At 40.6% G+C, this 19837-nt stretch overlaps 1 protein-coding gene across 1 annotated transcript in view; it reads left to right on the forward strand.

The window, feature by feature from the left end:
• LOC139199943 (leucine-rich repeat and fibronectin type III domain-containing protein 1-like protein) overlaps positions 1-19837 on the forward strand; it is a 59682-nt gene that overhangs the window by 36750 nt on the left and 3095 nt on the right. Inside the window, exon 7 of the mRNA XM_070829151.1 lies at positions 16753-17402. Within this exon, the coding sequence (XP_070685252.1) occupies positions 16753-17402 (650 nt within the window). The remainder of the gene's footprint in view (positions 1-16752; positions 17403-19837) is intronic.

Here is a 19837-nt window from a genome sequence, read left to right on the forward strand (position 1 = left end):
TGACTTTAGAGCAGCGTCTGTGCCAGAGCAACCAGATAATATTGGATTCAGTGTTCAGATAAAAAGAAATCCCTCTGTGGTCAGTCAGAATTTATTGACATCTTCTATCAATGCTATTTGGTCAGATTTTATTTCAGTAGGCAAATATGGGCATCACTTATCAGATACTGCACCATTTATGGTCAGTATGAATCAGGTAAATATCACATTATTTTACACCTTTCTTTTCTTTCTCCACTTCATTTTCAAACAAGGTACAAACAAGACAAGCGGCAGTGCACACGTCTCTTTCTACAGTAACTCGTTCTTTTGGGGGATCCCAGTGAGCTCTCATGCCAGCTGGAAGCACCCTCAACATATCTCTCCAGCGCTTCCTCAGGCTGCCCTGGGCTGTCCCTTCAGTCAGCTGTGGCCAATATATATTCAAAGGGGTGCACATGAGGAGTTGGCATCCCTACCAGGAGCCAAACAACCCTTAGCTGGCTCTTCTGAGAGCACAGGAGCGGTAGCTTAACTCTGAGGCCCTTTGGATTGCCTGGTTTCCTCGCTGTCTAACGAATACTGAGCCAGTTAGCATGTGGATAAACCTCATCTGGGCTGCTGAAATCCATAATCGCATTGGTCACTTCCAAATGCTCTTGAACATAGGTAAAGATCAAAATAAAAACTGTTTGGGGGAAACAGTTTTGTGTATTGTGGCTCTGCTGCCACAGTCCAATAATGCGCCTGAATCTATGCAGCCGCTTCATCTACCGGCAAATCATCCCATGACCCTTCTTTGAAAGTGAATGAGAGCTCGACTCTGATACCGTCTAAAATTCAGCAGCAAAACGCTCCAGTGCACACAGGAAATCACAGTCTGTTAAGCAAAGAGAGGACATCATTTGTGAACAGAAATGCCATCAGAATGTCACAGAACTGGAAACTCTCCGACTCTCAGTGATTTCCCATCCATGTCCACTGCACACTGTGAATAAAGACCAAATTTCTCACCATAAAAGTCTGCAACACCACATATTCCCAACACTCCTTGGAAGCCTTTAGCATGCTATAATCTCTTATCTCTTTTTGGCAGCAAGCAAGATAAAAGATCATACTATTATAGTATCTAAAAGAGAATATGTAAATTGTATTACAGGAGTTTGCTAGCAAGTCATAAAAGTAGAGTGGCCATACTGCACTCATAAATCCCAACTGTAATAGGTTTCAAAATGAAGAGAAGGAAATAAATTAACATTATATATCAGTTATATATTATGTAGCCATCTTTAAACAGTATGCAGTCATGGATATAATCTGTTCTGTTGATTTCCCTATGAACATTAGTCGTGCACTGTGTACAACTTCACTGTGGCTTGTGCAGAGTGGACAAAGCATCTGAGCCTCTTAAACAGAAGAGAATAGTATAATATATAAGAGAGAAGAGAATCATGAAGAATGATGAAGAGTATAATTAATCCACAGCATTTTATCTTCACCAGCATCCCATTTGAAAAAACATCTAAAATATAATAGTGAAAAATAAAGTGAATCTACATGTTAGTAGAAGTGGAAATCCGCTGGGCACCCTATACTACACATAAAACGACATTCATCATATGACGAGTTTGGATATTGTAGAACAGACAATTCTGGTATTTATGGGAGGGAAAATGTTGGTTTTGCATTTTTACTGTGACGTGTGCCACCTCTGCAAACCTAGATGTGCTAGATTCCACTATAATTACACACAATAATCATAGCTACAGTTAAGCGTGTGTGTGTGATTACTGTTATAATCCAGCGCCCGTACTATAATTAAACAAGGACAAGTTTCTTCGAAGGAGAATCTCATGGGTTTACCTCCAAAGATCCAGGTCTAATTCAAAAATCACCACAAACTGTGTCCCTATGAAGCAAAGTCAGACAAATTACATTGCAAATTTAAACCATAACCTACTTGGACACTGCAATCCTCTGAGATGTGCTACTTCTTATGATATCAGGAGATGGTGATTGCTTGTACTAATGAATCAAGGATTGGAACTTTTTCTCTAAATTGTATGGTCATAATGAGAAATTGAGAAAGTTGGTTAGGCGACTCCCTTTGGGTCAGAGGAATTTGAACAGGTGGATAACAAATGTGTTTAGGGCAGGGGGACGAAGAGAAAAGATATGACAGAGACAATAGAGGACAAGAGGGAAATAAGGAAAAGTTAGTCCAAACAATACATTTTCCTCCAGAGCCGGATTTCTTCACTCCCTGTCTTCCTCACAAACCCCTAACCCACCCCTGGCTAGCTAGATTGTATGTTCGGGTATTTCCACCATTATTTTGTTACTGCTGTTCCCTTTATTGTCCTTGTTAGTGGGGTTGTGTCAAAGCTTTCCCTCTGTCACATTTGTAGTGCTGAAGTCAGCTGAGGACTCTGATTGACTCTCAGCTCTTGCTCTTGAGACTTTCTGATCGGCTGTCTGGTTTTTGCTTGTCTTTCAAATGGGAAATCAGCAGTTCACAGAGATGTAAGCTTGTTGTTCCTGACTTTGGAGACATGAGTGACTGACTAGTGCTCTGTACATACAGATTTGAGCTTACCCTATTTTCCTTTATCCATACAGGAACAACTGCGTGATAATCATTCTTTGTCATTTTTTATATATAGGTGAAAGCTAAATCGGAGATTTCTCCGGAATGTCCTGATTTATGTACACTGAAATCCTGGCACTCTACCCGCAGTTACATTTTAAAATAACTTTTAAAACTTTCTATAATGACATTACAAGCTGTAACACACGCTATAATGTGAAATCCACACAGGACACAAAGTCATTTGCAAAAGAAGGATTCTGTTCATAACTCTGCGTTATTTTCCATCAACCCAGTCTTAATCAATAATATTCCTCTTCTAAAAACATAAAGAAAATACTAAATTGATTTAAAGGGGGGCATGTGGAGTGCAAAACAAATAGGCAAGCCTTCCTTCCATTGTAAGGATCCATAAGTTGGATTTTGTTTTCATCATTCTCTGCTCTTCATAATTGATCCAGCTCTATAGTGGCCTCGCACTCTATAGGTGCAGCGCAGGGGACAGCTGGAGTTCACACTCATCAATGCAGCCTCTTCAATTATAGCTGCAATGTAATGAAAGCTATTTCTTTTGTTTGGAATTCACCCTGTGCCCCTGCAACGCATAGAGTGATCTGTTTCTTCCAATCTAAAATAATGTCTTTTGAAATACAGCGCACTGTATGTGTGGGGTTATCGAGGTCTGACTGCACCGTATTTCCCCTTTCCCCACTTTACACTCCTCTGCAGCTGTAACGCTGCAATTTACACCTCAACTGTGACATTTACGATATTTTGTTTGCAGTTCCAGATTCACGGCAAGAAACATGTTTCTTGTCTTTGATTCATCATAGGACTGCTGTGCCTAATAACAGAATTACATTAGCTCTCTTTTCTGATTTCTACTTTTCCAACCTACTCACAGAATTTAAAAAAAAAAAAAAAAAAAGAGAGAGAGAGAGAATGGAGGCAATGTGAGGCAAAATGTTCGACCTTAAGGCCAATTCACTCTGTGTTTTCTGTTCGTCCTTGTAAAAGTTTTGTTTTCTCAGTGATAAAGGGTGGAACATTCATTCATTCAAGGGACTGCTGGCCTCACAGATGGAATCATGTTGAAAGTATTAACTTGCTGTTTTGTCCATGCAGGACAGAGGTGGTGGTGGGAGGTGAAGCGGTTAACTATGTACAGTTTGAGCTACCCACCCAGAACTACTAATGAGACAGTATATCCCATTTTCTCTCACAGCAATGTCACTCATTTTAAATGATCTGGCAACATGCAGCGTAGCAAAAACAAGATATGTCTACGTAGGCAGAGGTCACTGCTGCAAAAATGTTTGATTTGCCTCGGAAAAGAAATATTAGCACAATTCCAGCCAGCCAAGTGGCCAGTGGCAAGTTAATTGATGCTGAACGGTAGAGCAGTGTTGTTGTTGGATGTCTTTAGGTATTAGTTGGAACTCTTCTCTTCTGTCAGAGAAAATGAGGCTCAAATATGGAGTGCTTAAACACACCTTTATAAACGCAGTCTTACAGGCTATCAGGTGATTGTTGTATTCTACATGTTTTTCTTTTCAGAACAGGCTCTTTAGACCCCGCATGACAACAACCATTTAGATTCCTGTCTCTCTACGGTTTTTCTTTCTCCAGCCCAAAACATAAAAAAGAAAAGAAAAGTCCCTCTTGAGATAACCATCAACATCAAGGCACTCTGGCTCACACATTACACTTTCGTTCGTGGTGATTATTATTTCTTAGCCAAATAAAGCAATAATAGTAAGAGTCTGTGGTATCCCAGGGTATAATACTATACACAGCCAAGTGATCATGTTGGTCATTTTGTATATGGTGTCAAGCAATAAGACGTTTCTTTGTTCATATAATAGCCACAGTGATACGGTTATGGGCTCACACACGTTTTCATATATACATCATATTACACCCAAATCAAGAGCAGTCAAGCTGCCAACCCTACACGTTGCTTAATGACCCCCAGCTTATCATCTACTTATAGGACAATTTGTTGTACTTAGTAGAAATTGGCCATCTGTACGGGGCACTGGCTGGGCAGGAGCAGGAAAGGACCATTATAAAAGCAGAAACACTCTGGCAATAAAACCACTCAGCTTTTCCTCCACCACTTAAAAACAAAGGCTGTGATGTTTGTCACTATGTATTTCATGTTACATACATTTTGAACTCAATCTATGCTCCATTCATTCATTACGCTAATGTAGTAATCAAGTCCAATTAATATTTTATCAATGTCAAGCGAAATCACCTCTCTAACTAGCTACTCTACAACATTGCTGCTCTAAATAGGAATAGTAATGATGTGAATAATTACTTATATTAATGTTATATCTTGTACGAGCCAGTATTCATCTCACCTACTAACCAAACTGTACAATCAACCATACAAAAGAAAAGTTAAAAATGTGTTTGAATGGATAATTCTGTAAATAAAAGCTTTAGTTTAGTTATAGGTGAAAATCCAAAATGTTGCAGCTTTAGAAAGGCTTTTAGAAAGATATAAACAGGGAACAGAGCCTTAAGTGTAAGGGCAGCTTTTATTTTGTAGTCCATTTCTGTTGAGATCTCAGGTAAATATGATACTATAAGAAAATGCAAGTTTTTACAGATACAGAACACAAAAGAGTAATCGTCTGAGAAAGCAAATGGTACAGCTGTACATAACACTGAGGGCCGTTATTTAAGTTGCTATGCTATGATATGTGGGTGCTATGCTGAAAAAAATAAAGAGATAGTGTAAATACAAGTTTATGCATCTATCTCCTAGAATTTGCTCACTGTTAACAGGGAAAATATCTGATGATTGCACTGCCAGTTACATCTGCAACAAAAGTGCAAATGATTTAAGAGCAAATGTTCTCGCAAGGTTATCACCCAACTCTAAAGGTCTGAACATGTGTGTGTGTGAGAGAGAATATGAACAGAAATTATACAGGCAGAGGCAGGGAAATTGGAGATGAAGGGAGAAATTAAGCAGGAGAGCGCAGAGAGGAATGATGTGGGGAGAGGGAGAGAAAGGCTATAATAAAAAAGAAAGAGCGGAGCTCCGTCAAAACACTGGAGGAGTGAAAATCTTACATGGGAACCTTAAATATACTGACTCACTTCCCCTGGGGAAGATGAAGTTGGACGGCTCACCTCCTAAGAGGGGGTGACAGGACAGGGCCCTGAGCTCGCCCGGCCCCAAAGGGGAAGTCCACAAAGAATGATTAATTATGTGGCACTTATTTTCATAATTAAAGCTTGTAACATCAAATTTTGTCCCCTGGGTCCTTTGAATACCTAATGGTTACTGTGTTCTGCATAAAATGACAAGCTCTGAAAGTGATTTTATTAGATGTTCATTTTCTCAATAATGAATTATTTCAACACAAAATAAACATTTTTCAGCAGATTCTTGTGCTGGGTTGAAGAAATCCTGCTTTTTGATTCAAAGTTGAATGTAGGTCTGCACATTTGTGTATCAATCAAGCCGTCCGTGTTCAATCTAGTGACATATTTTGTGTCACTTTTTGCAGTGTTTTCTAGCAGGACGGGCAGGCTATGTGTGCTGTGGGGACTTTGCTGTCAACCCTTTGCCCTCCTCTGTTCTGCACCGCCTGCACTGGACGAATAATTGGCACATTAAATTATTTAAAAACAGCCAGGGCACATTATCATAAATATTCACTTGACGTTCTGCTTAGATCAACAGTCAGAACCCAGAGCTCTGGATGTGACTTCATGACATCTCGTGTGTGTGCGCGTGTGTGCGTGCGCGCATGGAGAAGTGTGTATGAATTTTGAGAGCCCAAGGGCTGATTGATGGACAGTATTTACAAACAAAACGTCCTTCCGTCAGTCAGCATAACTGAGTGCAGACTGCATGAAAATGTCAGGCTCATGCACAGACACAGATGTGCACGTGAGTGAGCGTATACACAGTGGACATGGAAATGTCAGCCACTCTCAGACCGGGGCACACTCAATCAGAAACACGCGCACACAAAGGACCAAGTGGAGCAGCGCCCCTCGTCAATCTGCTGTTGTAACACGTGGCTCTAACGAACCTGTCACTGTTCTCTCCTAAGACAAGACAATAATGACACGCTAACAAACTAGAGCTGCTGATAACAGGTCTATTAGCATCTGTTAATGCCATTTGACCACCGAGGCCTTCGTCTGCCTCGTACTGACAACGCCTCAGCTGCACACGCGCACACAACGGCAGCTTTACGCGCCCTTGTGCATTCAGCGCCCAACGCATTGTGCGTGTATGTGGGCATAATGCTATTTTACCTCCATGATATAACAGTGGGAAATGCTAAGTTAACTTGTATTTTCTTTGCATAAATCCATATAACAGGTCTTAAACAAAAAGCTGTGACACCACCGACTGTTTTACTATACACACAACATGTTTTGCATTATCTCCCTGCCTAAGTGTGTCTTTGTGAATGGAGCACAGACTGCAGAATATTTAAACAAAAAGATAAAATATCAGTCATAGGTTTCTGATTGTGAATGCATACCAGTATTATTACAGGGTTTACTGCCCAGCTCTATCTTCAGTCCAACCTTACAACACAAGAAGTGACATCCGCCATGACTGACTGTGAAAGGCAGAGATACCTGTCAATCTAGCAAACGATACTCGTAAACCTACCGGTTATCAAACTTCAATATTTTCTTCTTCTTCTTCTTTTATGTGTTCGATGAAGTGACATAAGGTTGTGAAGAATTTGGGTGGTTTCCCCGTACAGTAACTGCTGTCAATTTTCATCAGCCTGAATGTTAAAGCATATTTCATTCAACATTCAGCTAGAGCCTGTCACTCTGTATGCAAGTCTACGTGGGATATTGTGGGTAATACTTACTTGTTGATATTGCACATGAATGTCTAGTTTATAGAATTAGCTTAAATAAATTTTGCTTATTGAAAAGTAGAAATGTTTTGGCACTTAGTGCTCCCAGTCTGCACATAAAGTCCGAACGGGAACCTTTTTTGCATATCGCTCTGAAACACACATTCACAAAGACATGACTTCAACATTTCTGAGCCGGATCGCCAAAGTGTGACTTGAAACTAAATTGTCCGTTATATACAGTAATGTTTCTTTGTTAGTCAGAAAACACTTCAGCATTTTAACACATGAAAAGCACACAAGCAAATGCTTCTTTTCCAAATGTGGAAAGTAAATAGTGCCAACTGAAAAACTCTGGAAGCTGTTTAACAACTTTACACTGTCCCCTCATATTGTGGTTGAGCTAGATGGTTGATGTGATCTATCTATCTATCTATCTATTGCAAATGGTCTCTAATACTCTGAATCTTACTTTGGGAAAAATGTGGTTTGACTGATGTAAAGTTTTAGAAGAAAGTATGCAAATTCTGTTCTATTCTCTCTGGGGTTTTCCATTGCAGTTATCAAGCAGTTAGATGGTGAATTGCACAGTTAAGTTGTTCTTCGCAACACACAGGCAAGGAATAACCAGGGGAAATGACAGTCAGACAGTAATTACCAGTCTTCGATTGCGGTAGTGTTGAAAGCCGTTAGAGATGAAAAGCCAAGAAAGGATAGCTGATGAAGCAGGGGAAACATGTCAATATAAATTCTCTCTTAAAATGTAGAGATGCGTGACAAAATATGCCTAATGGTTTCAAAACACACTAACGGGAGAATGGTGGATCCAAACAGTTCTCTCTGAACCAGATCACACCTTAAAAATATGCAGAGATAGCAACATTACCATAACTATTCAGTATTCAGGGTGATACATGTGCTGTGACAGATTGCTCTCTGTCACAGCACGGGGGGGAGAATGTCTTGCTCCCTAGTTCCAACTGGATACTGTGAAATCTCATCGAGCTCTCAGTGGAGGTTAAAAACGGTCTGTTGGAATTGGGGTGCGGTTTGTATTAAGAGGCATTATTAACACCAGAGGCCAAAGAGTAAACTGTGAGGAGAGAAGAGACAACTTACTAAATGGCAGCAATGTTCAATAATAGAGCCAGAGAATAATGCAAACGTGTGATTGCAATTCCAAGTGTTAAAATGCGGAATCACATTAGAAAATGGGCTTAATTGCTCCATGATGAACCACATTACGCCTATGATGCAATTATTTCTAGACATTTGTGATACTACCCGGCAAAAATGTGCAAGTGCTGTGATTAATATGGTAGAATCAATGTACACACTATAATATTAAAGCAGAGTTTTTGACCCCTAGTGGTACAATGACACAGTATCTGATGCTGTAACAGTGCATGTACATGCTAGTGATGCGGTATTCAAACCAAAGGCGATCCAAGCTATTCCAAGATATTTTAACATTTGGATGGTGGAAATACTCCAAGGAATGTAGTAACGCACCGACAAAAGGTGGGGAAGAAGTTGGCTGTGGTAAAAACGAATATGGACAATGTGAGGAATGCTACAATACAATATGTCGCTACAATATCTATTAGTTTTCAAGCACAGTCACAGGAAACAATGCGTAACCCACTCTGCTTTTAACCAAATTACGTGAAAGCACTTGTAGTGGATGTACTGAATAATTGAAAGGTTTGGTCTAGCTCCTAATGTTTACATGAATGCAGACAACAGGATACACTTGACTGTACTTTTTCAAGGAGTGACTCTCATCAAAATCCACAGCAGCTTAGGTTCTCCCTTTCATTTTATTGAATTCCTATAGCTGTCCTAAGGCAGCAGGATGGTTGCATTTTCCACCCGCAGCCTCCAGTCACGTAATACCTGTGTATATTTGTGGATTTTTTCATGCCTCATCCAGTGTGCACCTGCAATTCTAAGGCACGGTGTAGACATATGTAATGCATAATTTACACAGTATTGCAACACAATTTTTGTCTCCCCTTATGTCTGGCCTTAAATGGATATCCATTTTTCTCTTTGATCTCCTGTATCCCCAGCTGATGAACAGGTTATACTTTGAATATAACTTACGTGCCATTTCATAACAAATTGCATTTAATGGGTATAATCTGTGAATTGTTTAGGCTAAAGTCAATGTGTGGACTGTTTTTGCACCATGTAAGATGTTCTTTGTCAAGTGCATCTGTTATGTTATAATGTTTTATAACCAGAGCATGTTGTCTCGCACTGCTGATTCATGGCTGTTACTGCAAGGGTAAAACCTGATTCTGACAAAAAAAAGAAAAAAAGAAAAGAAAAAGCATCTTGGCCAGCATAATCCGATTAGACGTTCTTTAAAATATCAGCAGCAAATGGGGTTAAAGGGTAAATACAGTACTTTGCACTTTTACTGAAGCAGCAAGGTGTAAAATGGGAGCGGTGCACAATGCTTAAAGATCTGCCTCGAGGTTTAGTGCTATTGCTCTCCCATAGGAAAACAATAGCTTGTACTAAATGCAATGCTTTTGCAAGTGATCATGTGTAGATGGCCTTAGTCATGTTAAAGAAATAAATAAATTGGGGAAAAAAAGGGATTATCTTGAAGAGTTGACAGCTTATGCAATCATTTAAACACATTAATCAGGCTATTGTCACGCTTGCAGTATTTTTGAGCGTGTGTACAGAGAGCCAGATCACATGGCGTGCTTTAATCTGTTCAATTCAAACAGTGAGATAGTTTATCTGTGATGCGTATTTGAGTCTTTCAGTGTTTTTGCTGTGTGTGGGCGCACGTCCTTGTGTACGTATGTTTGCTCGTGTGCATGTGTGCTTGTGGGTGTGAGGATAAACCGAGGAGTGACAAAACATAACCGACTGTTGATCTGTTTGTGTGTGAGAGAGCGGCAGAATCATACAGGCCATTAGTTGTGCTCGGTAGCTCTGTGTGTCTTTGTGTGTCTGTGAATCTGAATTGTAGAGGAAAGGAATCCATTAAGCTGTTTAACTCTCTCTGAGTGTGTGTGTCCGTGGTTGAACCCATTAACTGAATAAATCATCCAGTATGATTGCAGTGTCAAATGGACTTGCTGAAGCATTTCTGCTTTGCGCTGAAGTCCTTGTCCTTATTCTTTTCGTAAAGTGATGACACACTCACTCAAGACCCAAAACTCCCAGTCGTAGCTAATTATTGATTGTTTAGAAATGTAGAATCAAGTCTCGCACATCTGTAGAACTGTGGATGTGCAAAATGTGAACAGATGTCGGCCAATGAGCAAATCAAGTGCCATATGCTGATTTCATTAGATATAAATGAATTTGCTGCAATCTTCTTTTAGCGCATCTGGCACCAGTGTAAAGGGGGTAAATAAGAAAACTGTCCTTGAAGTGGAAGGTTCATCTCCTTGTGTCAGCCACCACACTGTTGAAGAAATCAGGTCCTTCATTGCTCCATGTGCTCTGTTATGGACCCTTTTTGAAGTCATTCTGGTGGAATGCGAAAGAATAGCATTTATAGAAAAATATTTAATGCTGTCCAGAACATTTAAGGAAATCTACTCAAGAAATCCTACTTCTTCAAGTTTACGATGGCAGATGGTTTAAAGTTCAACATGGCAGAGTTTCCTCCATGTCCAATCCACTCAGCTCATCTGTAGCTGCCTTTTAGCAAAGCCTCAGGGCTGCGGACGTTTTCAGGTTTGATTCCTATTAAAACCAGAGCACTTATAGGCGGCGGGGGGGGGGGGGGGGGGGGGGGGGGATGGGAGGCAGTTTGGGGGGGGGGGGGGGGGGGGGGGTGTTCTACCAGATTTGCCCATCTTGACAATAGTGGGAGAAATTGCGTTTGGAGGCAACAGTGATGGATGGCAAAGATTATCTTGGCAGCGTGAAGGGGTTCACAGATTCAGTCTCACCAAGTTTGGTTGGATTAGATCAGATTGATCTGAGCCACTTCAGTCATAACATAATTGATATTTATGACCTGACATCTGCACTCGTCCTGATCAAGTCCAGTGGTGCAGTGGTGTGTGAGGTTTTCAGATTCAACCGATGAGAGCAAGGTGAAGAGGTGAGGTGCATACCTATCGCTGATGATGGATATTCATCGAAAATATTCATTTTGGACCTCAATCCGATTCTGCTCTCAAATCATGCTCTTACCCTTCGGCAAGACATCAGGGCAGTTCAAGTTTCCTGGTTCGATTCCTATTAAGAACTCAGTCCACTGATCCTTTCACACCAGACTTCACAACCACCCAAGGCCAGACACACACACACAAACACACAGAGAAAAACACGCAGAGCTATCTGTCAAGATATACTTGGAGGTTCAATTCTGCTAAACACATTGGGATCTTTGTGTGCTTAGTTCTAAGCGACTGCATATCACCAGCTATGGCTTTACCTAGATTGTTGTTTTTTTACACATTTATTTTAATGCATTTAACACTGTGTTATTGCATTTCAGATTAATTAGCAGATTGTTTGATAACAGATGCACATTAAATCATGCATTAAATCGGGGATTATTTCACAGCACTATCCCTTAAATACAGTCACAGACTTAGTTTCCTTTCCATTTGTAAATGTGCCCACAGAAGGACGCAACTGTCATATTTTATTCAGTGTAGCCTAGTCATTACAAAATAGAGTAAAACAAATCAAATCAACATGACAAAGAGCTCACTGAAACGAAACCAAGTGACAACAAATCACAACAAAGTGGAAAATGTCAAAGACTGGCTAAGAATGCAGTGCATTACACATGGGGTCTCATTCATTAGTTTGTCTCTGTTGCTATATTTTTACAAAATAATACCTCACACTATTTTCTCTGGCAAATTCTCCATTTTTGAAGTGATGACAGTAGAAGGCCATCAATCGTGTTTAGTTCATATTGCACCAAAACATGAAAGTTTCACAATAATATGTCAGTACAGCATTGAAATATTAACTTATTATCTAAAAAGAACGTGTGTCATTGTGTGCATGTTGAAAAGTAATGGCACAGTTAGCATTAGAGGTGAAGCAGTCACAAATGTTAAAAGCTGCACCCTCTCTCTCTCCATGACAATGTCATTATAATCAGTCACGACTTTTGCATAATGTGTTTTGAGTCACATTTTTGCTCTTTAAGACATTTTTATGCACCTCACTTTGCATCTTGAGAATCTCTGCTCTGGTTTTTACAAACAGCAAAAATATGGTACAAGTTTAAGCAGTGCGTCAGACTGCACATATCGCATTAAAAGCCCACACGTACGGATTTCACTGAAGGACAGTCAGCCCTGGTCTCCCACTGATTTCCCAGAAGTTTCTCCCTTAATAAACTATGATTTAGTTTGTCACACTGCAAAGATGAGAAGAGAGACAAACAGCCATGGTATCATTTTGTTCAAACACAGTTAGGAGACCTCCCAGTCGGTTTTTTAAAGTTTAATAAGGTGGACTGCGATGTTGTTTTCTATACTTTTTTGTTTCTTTTTCTTTTTATACCCCTTTTGAAATTGCTTTCGGGAACCCCAGTCCAGTTCAGCTCTTAAATCATGCTCTTACCCTTCGGCAAGACATCACGGCAGTCCAAGTTTCCTGGTTCGATTCCTATTAAGAACTCAGTCCAGGAATCCTTTCACACCAGACTCCAAAACCACACAAGGCCACACACACACACACACACACACACACACACACAGAAAAATATACAGAGCTATCTGCCAAGATATACTTCCTGGTGGAGGTTCAATGCCATCGATGAGCTTGGCACTGATACTAGACCCTGCTGCCCACTGGCTCTCACAAACACAAGCACAAGCCTCCCATCAGTTCCATTTCACTCTGGCTATACTGCAAAGCCTGTCTGTCTCCATGCAGGGGTGGAAATACATTTATGGGGGAGGGATGTGCATAGGCAGAAGAACTTAGAGTATGTCGGAGAAATGTGAATGAGGCAGAATTGAAATATGATTTAGATAAAACGAAACAATGACACATGGGTGTTTTGACATTTCCACTAGTTATACTGAAGACCCCTAGAGAAAGCAGAGAGAGAGAAAAAGAAAGCAACACTAAAGCAAGGTAAGCACAGAAAAAGCATCTCTCCTGTTTACCTGGGCGATCCCCACCCCCCCCTGGATTTCCCCCAGGAATGTATACAGGCAAGGAAAACTCCAGCTACCGTGTTTACCTTAGGAAAGACGGCGGTAGAAGTTGACAATGGGAAGAATCAGTAATATGTTTAATCAGAGAATGATGATGTCTGCAGCTGTGGGGGATGGATCTGTGTGAGCGTTTGTCAGATCACAGGCTTATGAATTCGAAGTCTGTGGGGAAATAAGAACAATGAGGTGGCTGTGGTGCCACAGGCAGCATCGCATGGAAATATATGATGATAGTGCATGTGTCACCGCTGCAGCTTTCACATAATACAGCTACAAGCAGATCTTTTTTTTGTTGTTGTATGACTCAGTGTGGTGGTGAATGGACAGAGCAGGTTTGTGCTGGCAGGTATTTTGGCTTTCTGATTGAGCTCTATACAGTTTGTTAATCAATCTGGCTTTCATGAGGGCAGCCCCACAGTGCAATGTCAACGTTGAAGACACTGTCACATAATTTGGTAGGCACCTAATTCCACCGTCTTTCACTTTCACACTTTCACACTTAAGAGTCTACAAAGATTAATAAAAAAAGCAACTCTGCCATGTGTTTAACTCCTCACCTTGCTGCTGTAAAGTAAAGGTGAACTCCAGTGACGTTGGGTGTCGTCAGAGGTGAAACAGAAGTGAACGCTTCAGACAGAGAAGGCAGCAAATCGCTTTTCAACCTGAAGTTACTCTTCAAGACAGATTTTGTTACTTTACTTATTTAGTCACACTAGAGCGCCAACATCTTAGAACAAAACAGATATGCACTAGACAAACAATTACTTGCGAGATAAACATTGAAATAAAGTTATGTCTGGGCCACACTCCTTACCTCTACCAGTGTGTGATGGCTACCTCGCTGCATTGCTGTGACTCGCAAACATTTGGTGTCCACACAGACAGCGTGGCTGCTGTGGTGCTACTGCTGCTGCTGCTCTGTCTGCCAGCAAGCCTTACTGTCTACATTGGCTTTGCCTTTGATAATGGCTATCAAATAAAAGCCTGAATGAATTCTGCCAAAAGGAACGCTACAGGGCTTTTAATTTGAAATGGGTAAAGGCATTGCTGAGTAGTAAAATACGTTAATATTTCAGTGACATATCCTGCAGGTGAAAATGTAGTGAAAGATGTCATGTTGCTGGTATGACGTCAACATGACCACCAACAGATCATCTATTTTTGCTGTGAACCGAGCATGTGTCATGAATATTGTAGACGAGACGCAGAAACAGTAGATGAGCCACAGCCAAGCCACATGTGTGTCACAACTGCTTGTTTAAAAAGAGAGATAAAAAGCACCGGGCTCGACAACACACACTCGCTGCTCAGGTAGGCAGTGTGTCCCAGGCATAAGTACACTCTGCAAGCAAGATGATGCTATGATTCCATTGGTTTTTTGCAATTTTGATCCTGTTGCCAAGGCCAGTGGCATCCACTGGCAGCCATTTTGGGGGGCAGAGGAGAAGGGGACTAGGCAGTGGAAGCAGAAGAGCCTTGGGCAGAGCAGCTGGAGGCGCAGGGTGCAAAGATGCAAAGAACAGTTGGAGTGGAGGCAGTGGAGACATTTTCTTCGGAGGAAAAATTCTTTCGAGTTGTTGAAATTCTGGGAAGCTTGTATTACAACACAGAGAGAGAGTGTGACTACATTCTCTGCCTACTGTATCTTTACATAGCAAATAGTTGTTTGCTACTATATTAATGTTCTGAATGTCTCATGCAGGATTTTTAAGTTAAAAAAGAGTGTTTTATGCAATTGAACCTTGTACATGTAAAAAAATGCTGTTGAAGCACTTTTAAAAGAAAAACCAAAGTGAGGAGGATAAAACAAACGAGCGCTGGAAACAGGCAGTGTTAAGTGGGTGAACAGTTGCCATGCATCAGAAGTTTCAGACATAATCTTGTGTAAACTGAAGTTAAGGTGATGTGTGTCTTGGCTATTAAAGTGAACAGTCCAGCTGATTAAATCACGAGGTGCAAAACCTGACATTACCTTTCTTTTATCTATTTGTACATTGGTTGAACCAACCAACTATTTAAAGTTCTTTATTATACCCTAGTATCACAATGTGTGTCTCTCTCAGGGCTGCACATAAAGTAAAAACAAGGAGTAACGTTAGAAAAATGTATAAAAATGGGGTAGAGCACATATAGAACATTATAAATGAAATATTTCAAACATTTAAACAAAAACATGCTGTTTCTATGTCTTATTTACTGGTAATGCTATTTCAAGGATGCATCATTTCTTTCTAATGTGCGTTTCCATAAAGAACTGTGTCATCTGGAGCTAAATTTACAGAAAACTGATGTTTTGTAAAAACAGAAAACTTAATTTAGGCCTAGGTAGACATTCATTCATTCATTCATTCATTCGTAAATTACTATTGAATTTTTTTCTCCATATATATTGAACTGTATGGTTGCCTCTTGTCAAATTACACACTTTTGCATCCTCACCTCACCTACTGTACATCAGCTAGTGTAAAAGACTCTAGGTCATGGTTGCAATTAGTTTGAACTGATTAATATAATTAATTTAAAGTGTATGAACTCAATACTGACCACAGACTACATGTAAGAAGAGGGTGTAGCCACCATGATGTCACACATTGGGTTGTGGGCCATTTTGAAGCCTCGAGTTGAGCATTTTCAAAACTGCCATCTAAACTTGGAGCCAGAAGTAACACATGGGTTTTTATCTGATTGGTTAGTCACTAAGTAGTCCTGTCCTCAAGCGTACCCGGATTTATCATCTATTTTACTCTAAATGAGACCATAATTTACAAAATGAACATCATGTTGTATTGAAGAAGACTTGAAACTAGCGATTGAGACAATAAACTTCTTAGGAAAATGTTGACTTGTGGTAATAAATCAAGTGAAAAGTAGGGTTGTTTTCTTATAGACTTCCAAACAATTCGCAGTCGTTTTGAGGCAGTGGAGTCGTCCCTTGCTGGCCATTAGAAAGAATGCAGGTTTAAAGTACTTCTGCAATGTCTTCACTTTTCAGGCCCAGAAGCTTTGTTCACTTCTTTTATGCAGCCTATGATACTATGACTGTGATTTCTCCATAATTGAGGCCAAAGGGCATTTCCAGAAACTATCTTGTAAATGATCAGGAACTTATGAGGAGCCTGACAATAATATCTTCATTTTCTTTTTCTCTTTGCTTTGATAGGATGATTCCATCCAGCAGCAATGACTTCCTGGTTCGGGACCTCGCCGCTGGACGAAACTATGATCTTTGTGTCCTGGCTGTGTTTGATGATGTCATCACATCACTGACTGCAACGCGGCCTTTGGGCTGTCTGTCATTCACCACAGACACGGAATTCAGCCAGTGTCAAGCCTTGCACAGCCACTTCCTGGGTGGTACTATGATCATCATCATTGGAGGGATTATTGTTGCTTCTGTGCTGGTTTTTATTATCATATTAATGATACGATACAAAGTTTACAGCCACCAAGGGGCAGGCCACGGGAAAGCAGCTATTGCGGCAACTGCAGCAAGACCGCAGAGCAACGGACAAGGAGGCGGACAGGTCCAAGTCCTCCCTCGCTCTGCCTCAAAAATGCCCGACAGCCATGACGACCAAGCACTAGCGCCGTCCAGGGCCATGTCGCCTAGCAACACTCTGAGAGACACTGTGGCATTGGTCGAGGAGGACAGCAGTGGACGGAGCATAATGATGGCAAGGACTGACTCTTTGGCCAATGAGGAGTTGCTCTCGCCCACCAAGGCCCGCTTCTCCTCCAGGGTCGCCATTGAGATGAAAAGCAGACCGCCATCTGTCGCCAAAGAGCCCACCTCCCCTAAGGAACTGGCAGGTAGTAGAAAGACATAGGGGAGGCAAGCAGCACAGCCAGGCATTTCAGAGAGGTCGAAAGCAAGACAAAAACAAGTTGACACAGAAAGAGTAGGGGGAGACGTACAAAGAAGGGAGGAAAAAACAATACAGTCAAACACAAAGATACGGGGGATGACAAATAGGCAATGTGCAATAGAGGGTGTGAATTTGAGCAAGATAATAAAGGAGTGAAACAGTGTGAAACTGAGTGAGTGTGAACGAGAGTGAGTAAGAGAGATGCCTCCTCATGCACCAGGAAGACAGTAAGAGAGATCGAGGGCGTCTGTAGAGCTGAAGTAGCATCTGAGGTTGTACTTGACTTCCTCCCCTATGACTGTTGACAGATCATATCATAGCTTCTCTCACTCTGTTTAAGGTTGTTTTGTTTTGCTGTTCTTCACATAAAACAAAACAAAAAAAAAATCTTGATTTAACCTCCCCGCAGTGTAGTGGAATTAACCTACAACCTTACATCCTCCACGCTCATTGATTTTTGTTTTCTGCTGTTGCCAATTATCGGGCTTAATTTCTGAACAATGGAAGATGGTAATTACTGAGTTTAGTTTGCTTGCCGAAGTGAGTTGTGCCTGTTGCTTTGACCTTGTTGCCAGAAATTGCACTTTTTAGGGTTTTTTTTCCATTGCATAGTTAGTATGGCTGTGTCAGCGGCAAACTAATCTGATGTGGGTTGGTGTTACAGAGGGGAGGGGTTTGGTAATGCAGGTGGGATCACCCATGATGCCACAGTGAATGTAATTCATGATAGCGTTCCTTCTGTGTCCTCCATTAGGGTGCTACCAACTATTTGACTTAAAGCACCCTTAAAGGCACCCTTATTAAAGGTTGACCCAAATTCAATACCAGATTGGAAAAAATCCAAGGCTCCCAATTCCCTTTTATAAAAAGTTGAAATGTCTTTAGGAAGTTAAAATTAGCAAATTTTAGCACTCTTAAAAAAAACTGGATGTGTTTTTATGTTTAACACGTCTCTGTGTTCTCCTTGGTACAACAAGCATTTGCTACATGGGGTAAAAGACCTTTTTAAGTCTCTGGAGGGACTTATTAAAGCTACAAGCATCAGGCATTAGCTTAAATCCTCTGTGAATATTTTATTCTTACACAGTGTATCTTCCCCTATAAAAAATGCATAAACAATATAAAGAAGTAACAACAATAATACAGTTTGACACCATTGTGTCTCTTCATAACGTAGAACCTTTAATATAGTATATGTATGAATGCTACTACAAGCTTTATGCAGTCACAGTTCGGATTGTGCCCCCTAGGGTGCTCGCTATATAAATTTTAAGCAATTTACTTTTAGATTCAGCTGGAGTGTAATTGAACCCTCAAGGGGTAACAAAGAAGTCTCTGGCAGACACATATAATTTAGAGGGAATACACTGTGCATAACATACTAGTCAGTCCGATGCAGTCACAACTATGATTGTATATGTATATACTGCGGTATGTGAAACTATAGGAAATAAGGTTGAGATAGAGGAGAAAGAAATCAGCATGACCAGTAATAGCAGTGTGCCGGCTGAAACAGGTGTACCAGTAACGGCAGTAAGCAGTACAAGCACTCAGCTAAAGTGAGCTTTAAGTAAAGTTTATTCATACACTGTATTTGCATAGTCCTTTACACTGATTAGAAATACACAGCATGCACAGAAAAGAAGGAGAAGAAAGCAAAGAAAATATCGATAAAATGCTTCAGAAAAGGGTTTAGGATTTGTTATAAAAAGGAAGGCTGGAGGACCTTGTACAGTGTAGCAACGATTTGCGATGAAAACCTGCCCCTTTGACACCTAGAAATGAGAAAACCCAAGTTTGCACTGTTACCAAACACTAATTTCTGGAGATGTTCAAGTGAGTGTAAAGGATTTCAGCACAGTTACAACCCAGTTTGATTCACTTAAACTGGTTAAATTCCAGCTTCAGAAATCTTAGTACTACTTGAGCTCAAGGCTTCCCTTCAGTGTCTCCTGATCTGTTGCCTCTCTCGTCTGCACAGGGATCGACCTCTTGTGCCCGCTTGAATAAAGTATTTTTAGTTTCTACAGCAGCAGCTACTGGCTTGCAGACAGAAAACGAAGGCAGACAGAAACCAGGTGGACAAAGAGAGATGTAGAGATGTTTTCTTCTCTACTGATATTATAATAATTTATTTAGGATTGTCACTGTGCATTAAGTGGTTTACACGTAGCACAAAAAGCACAACATTTACAGCACAATGCTGCATGATTATACTATGATATACTTTATTTCTTAACAAGCACAATGTTGATGGAAAATTGCTTTTATGTAACTCAGTCATTGCCAGCAAAGGCTATTGGATAAAAACCTACATTTTCTGTAATCAGGCCCCACTTCTCTCAATTCAAACGTTTAAAGGGGAAATGAAACAACATG

Source organism: Pempheris klunzingeri, chromosome 4 (assembly GCF_042242105.1).
Source record: "Pempheris klunzingeri isolate RE-2024b chromosome 4, fPemKlu1.hap1, whole genome shotgun sequence".
Taxonomy (NCBI): Eukaryota; Metazoa; Chordata; class Actinopteri; order Acropomatiformes; family Pempheridae; genus Pempheris; species Pempheris klunzingeri.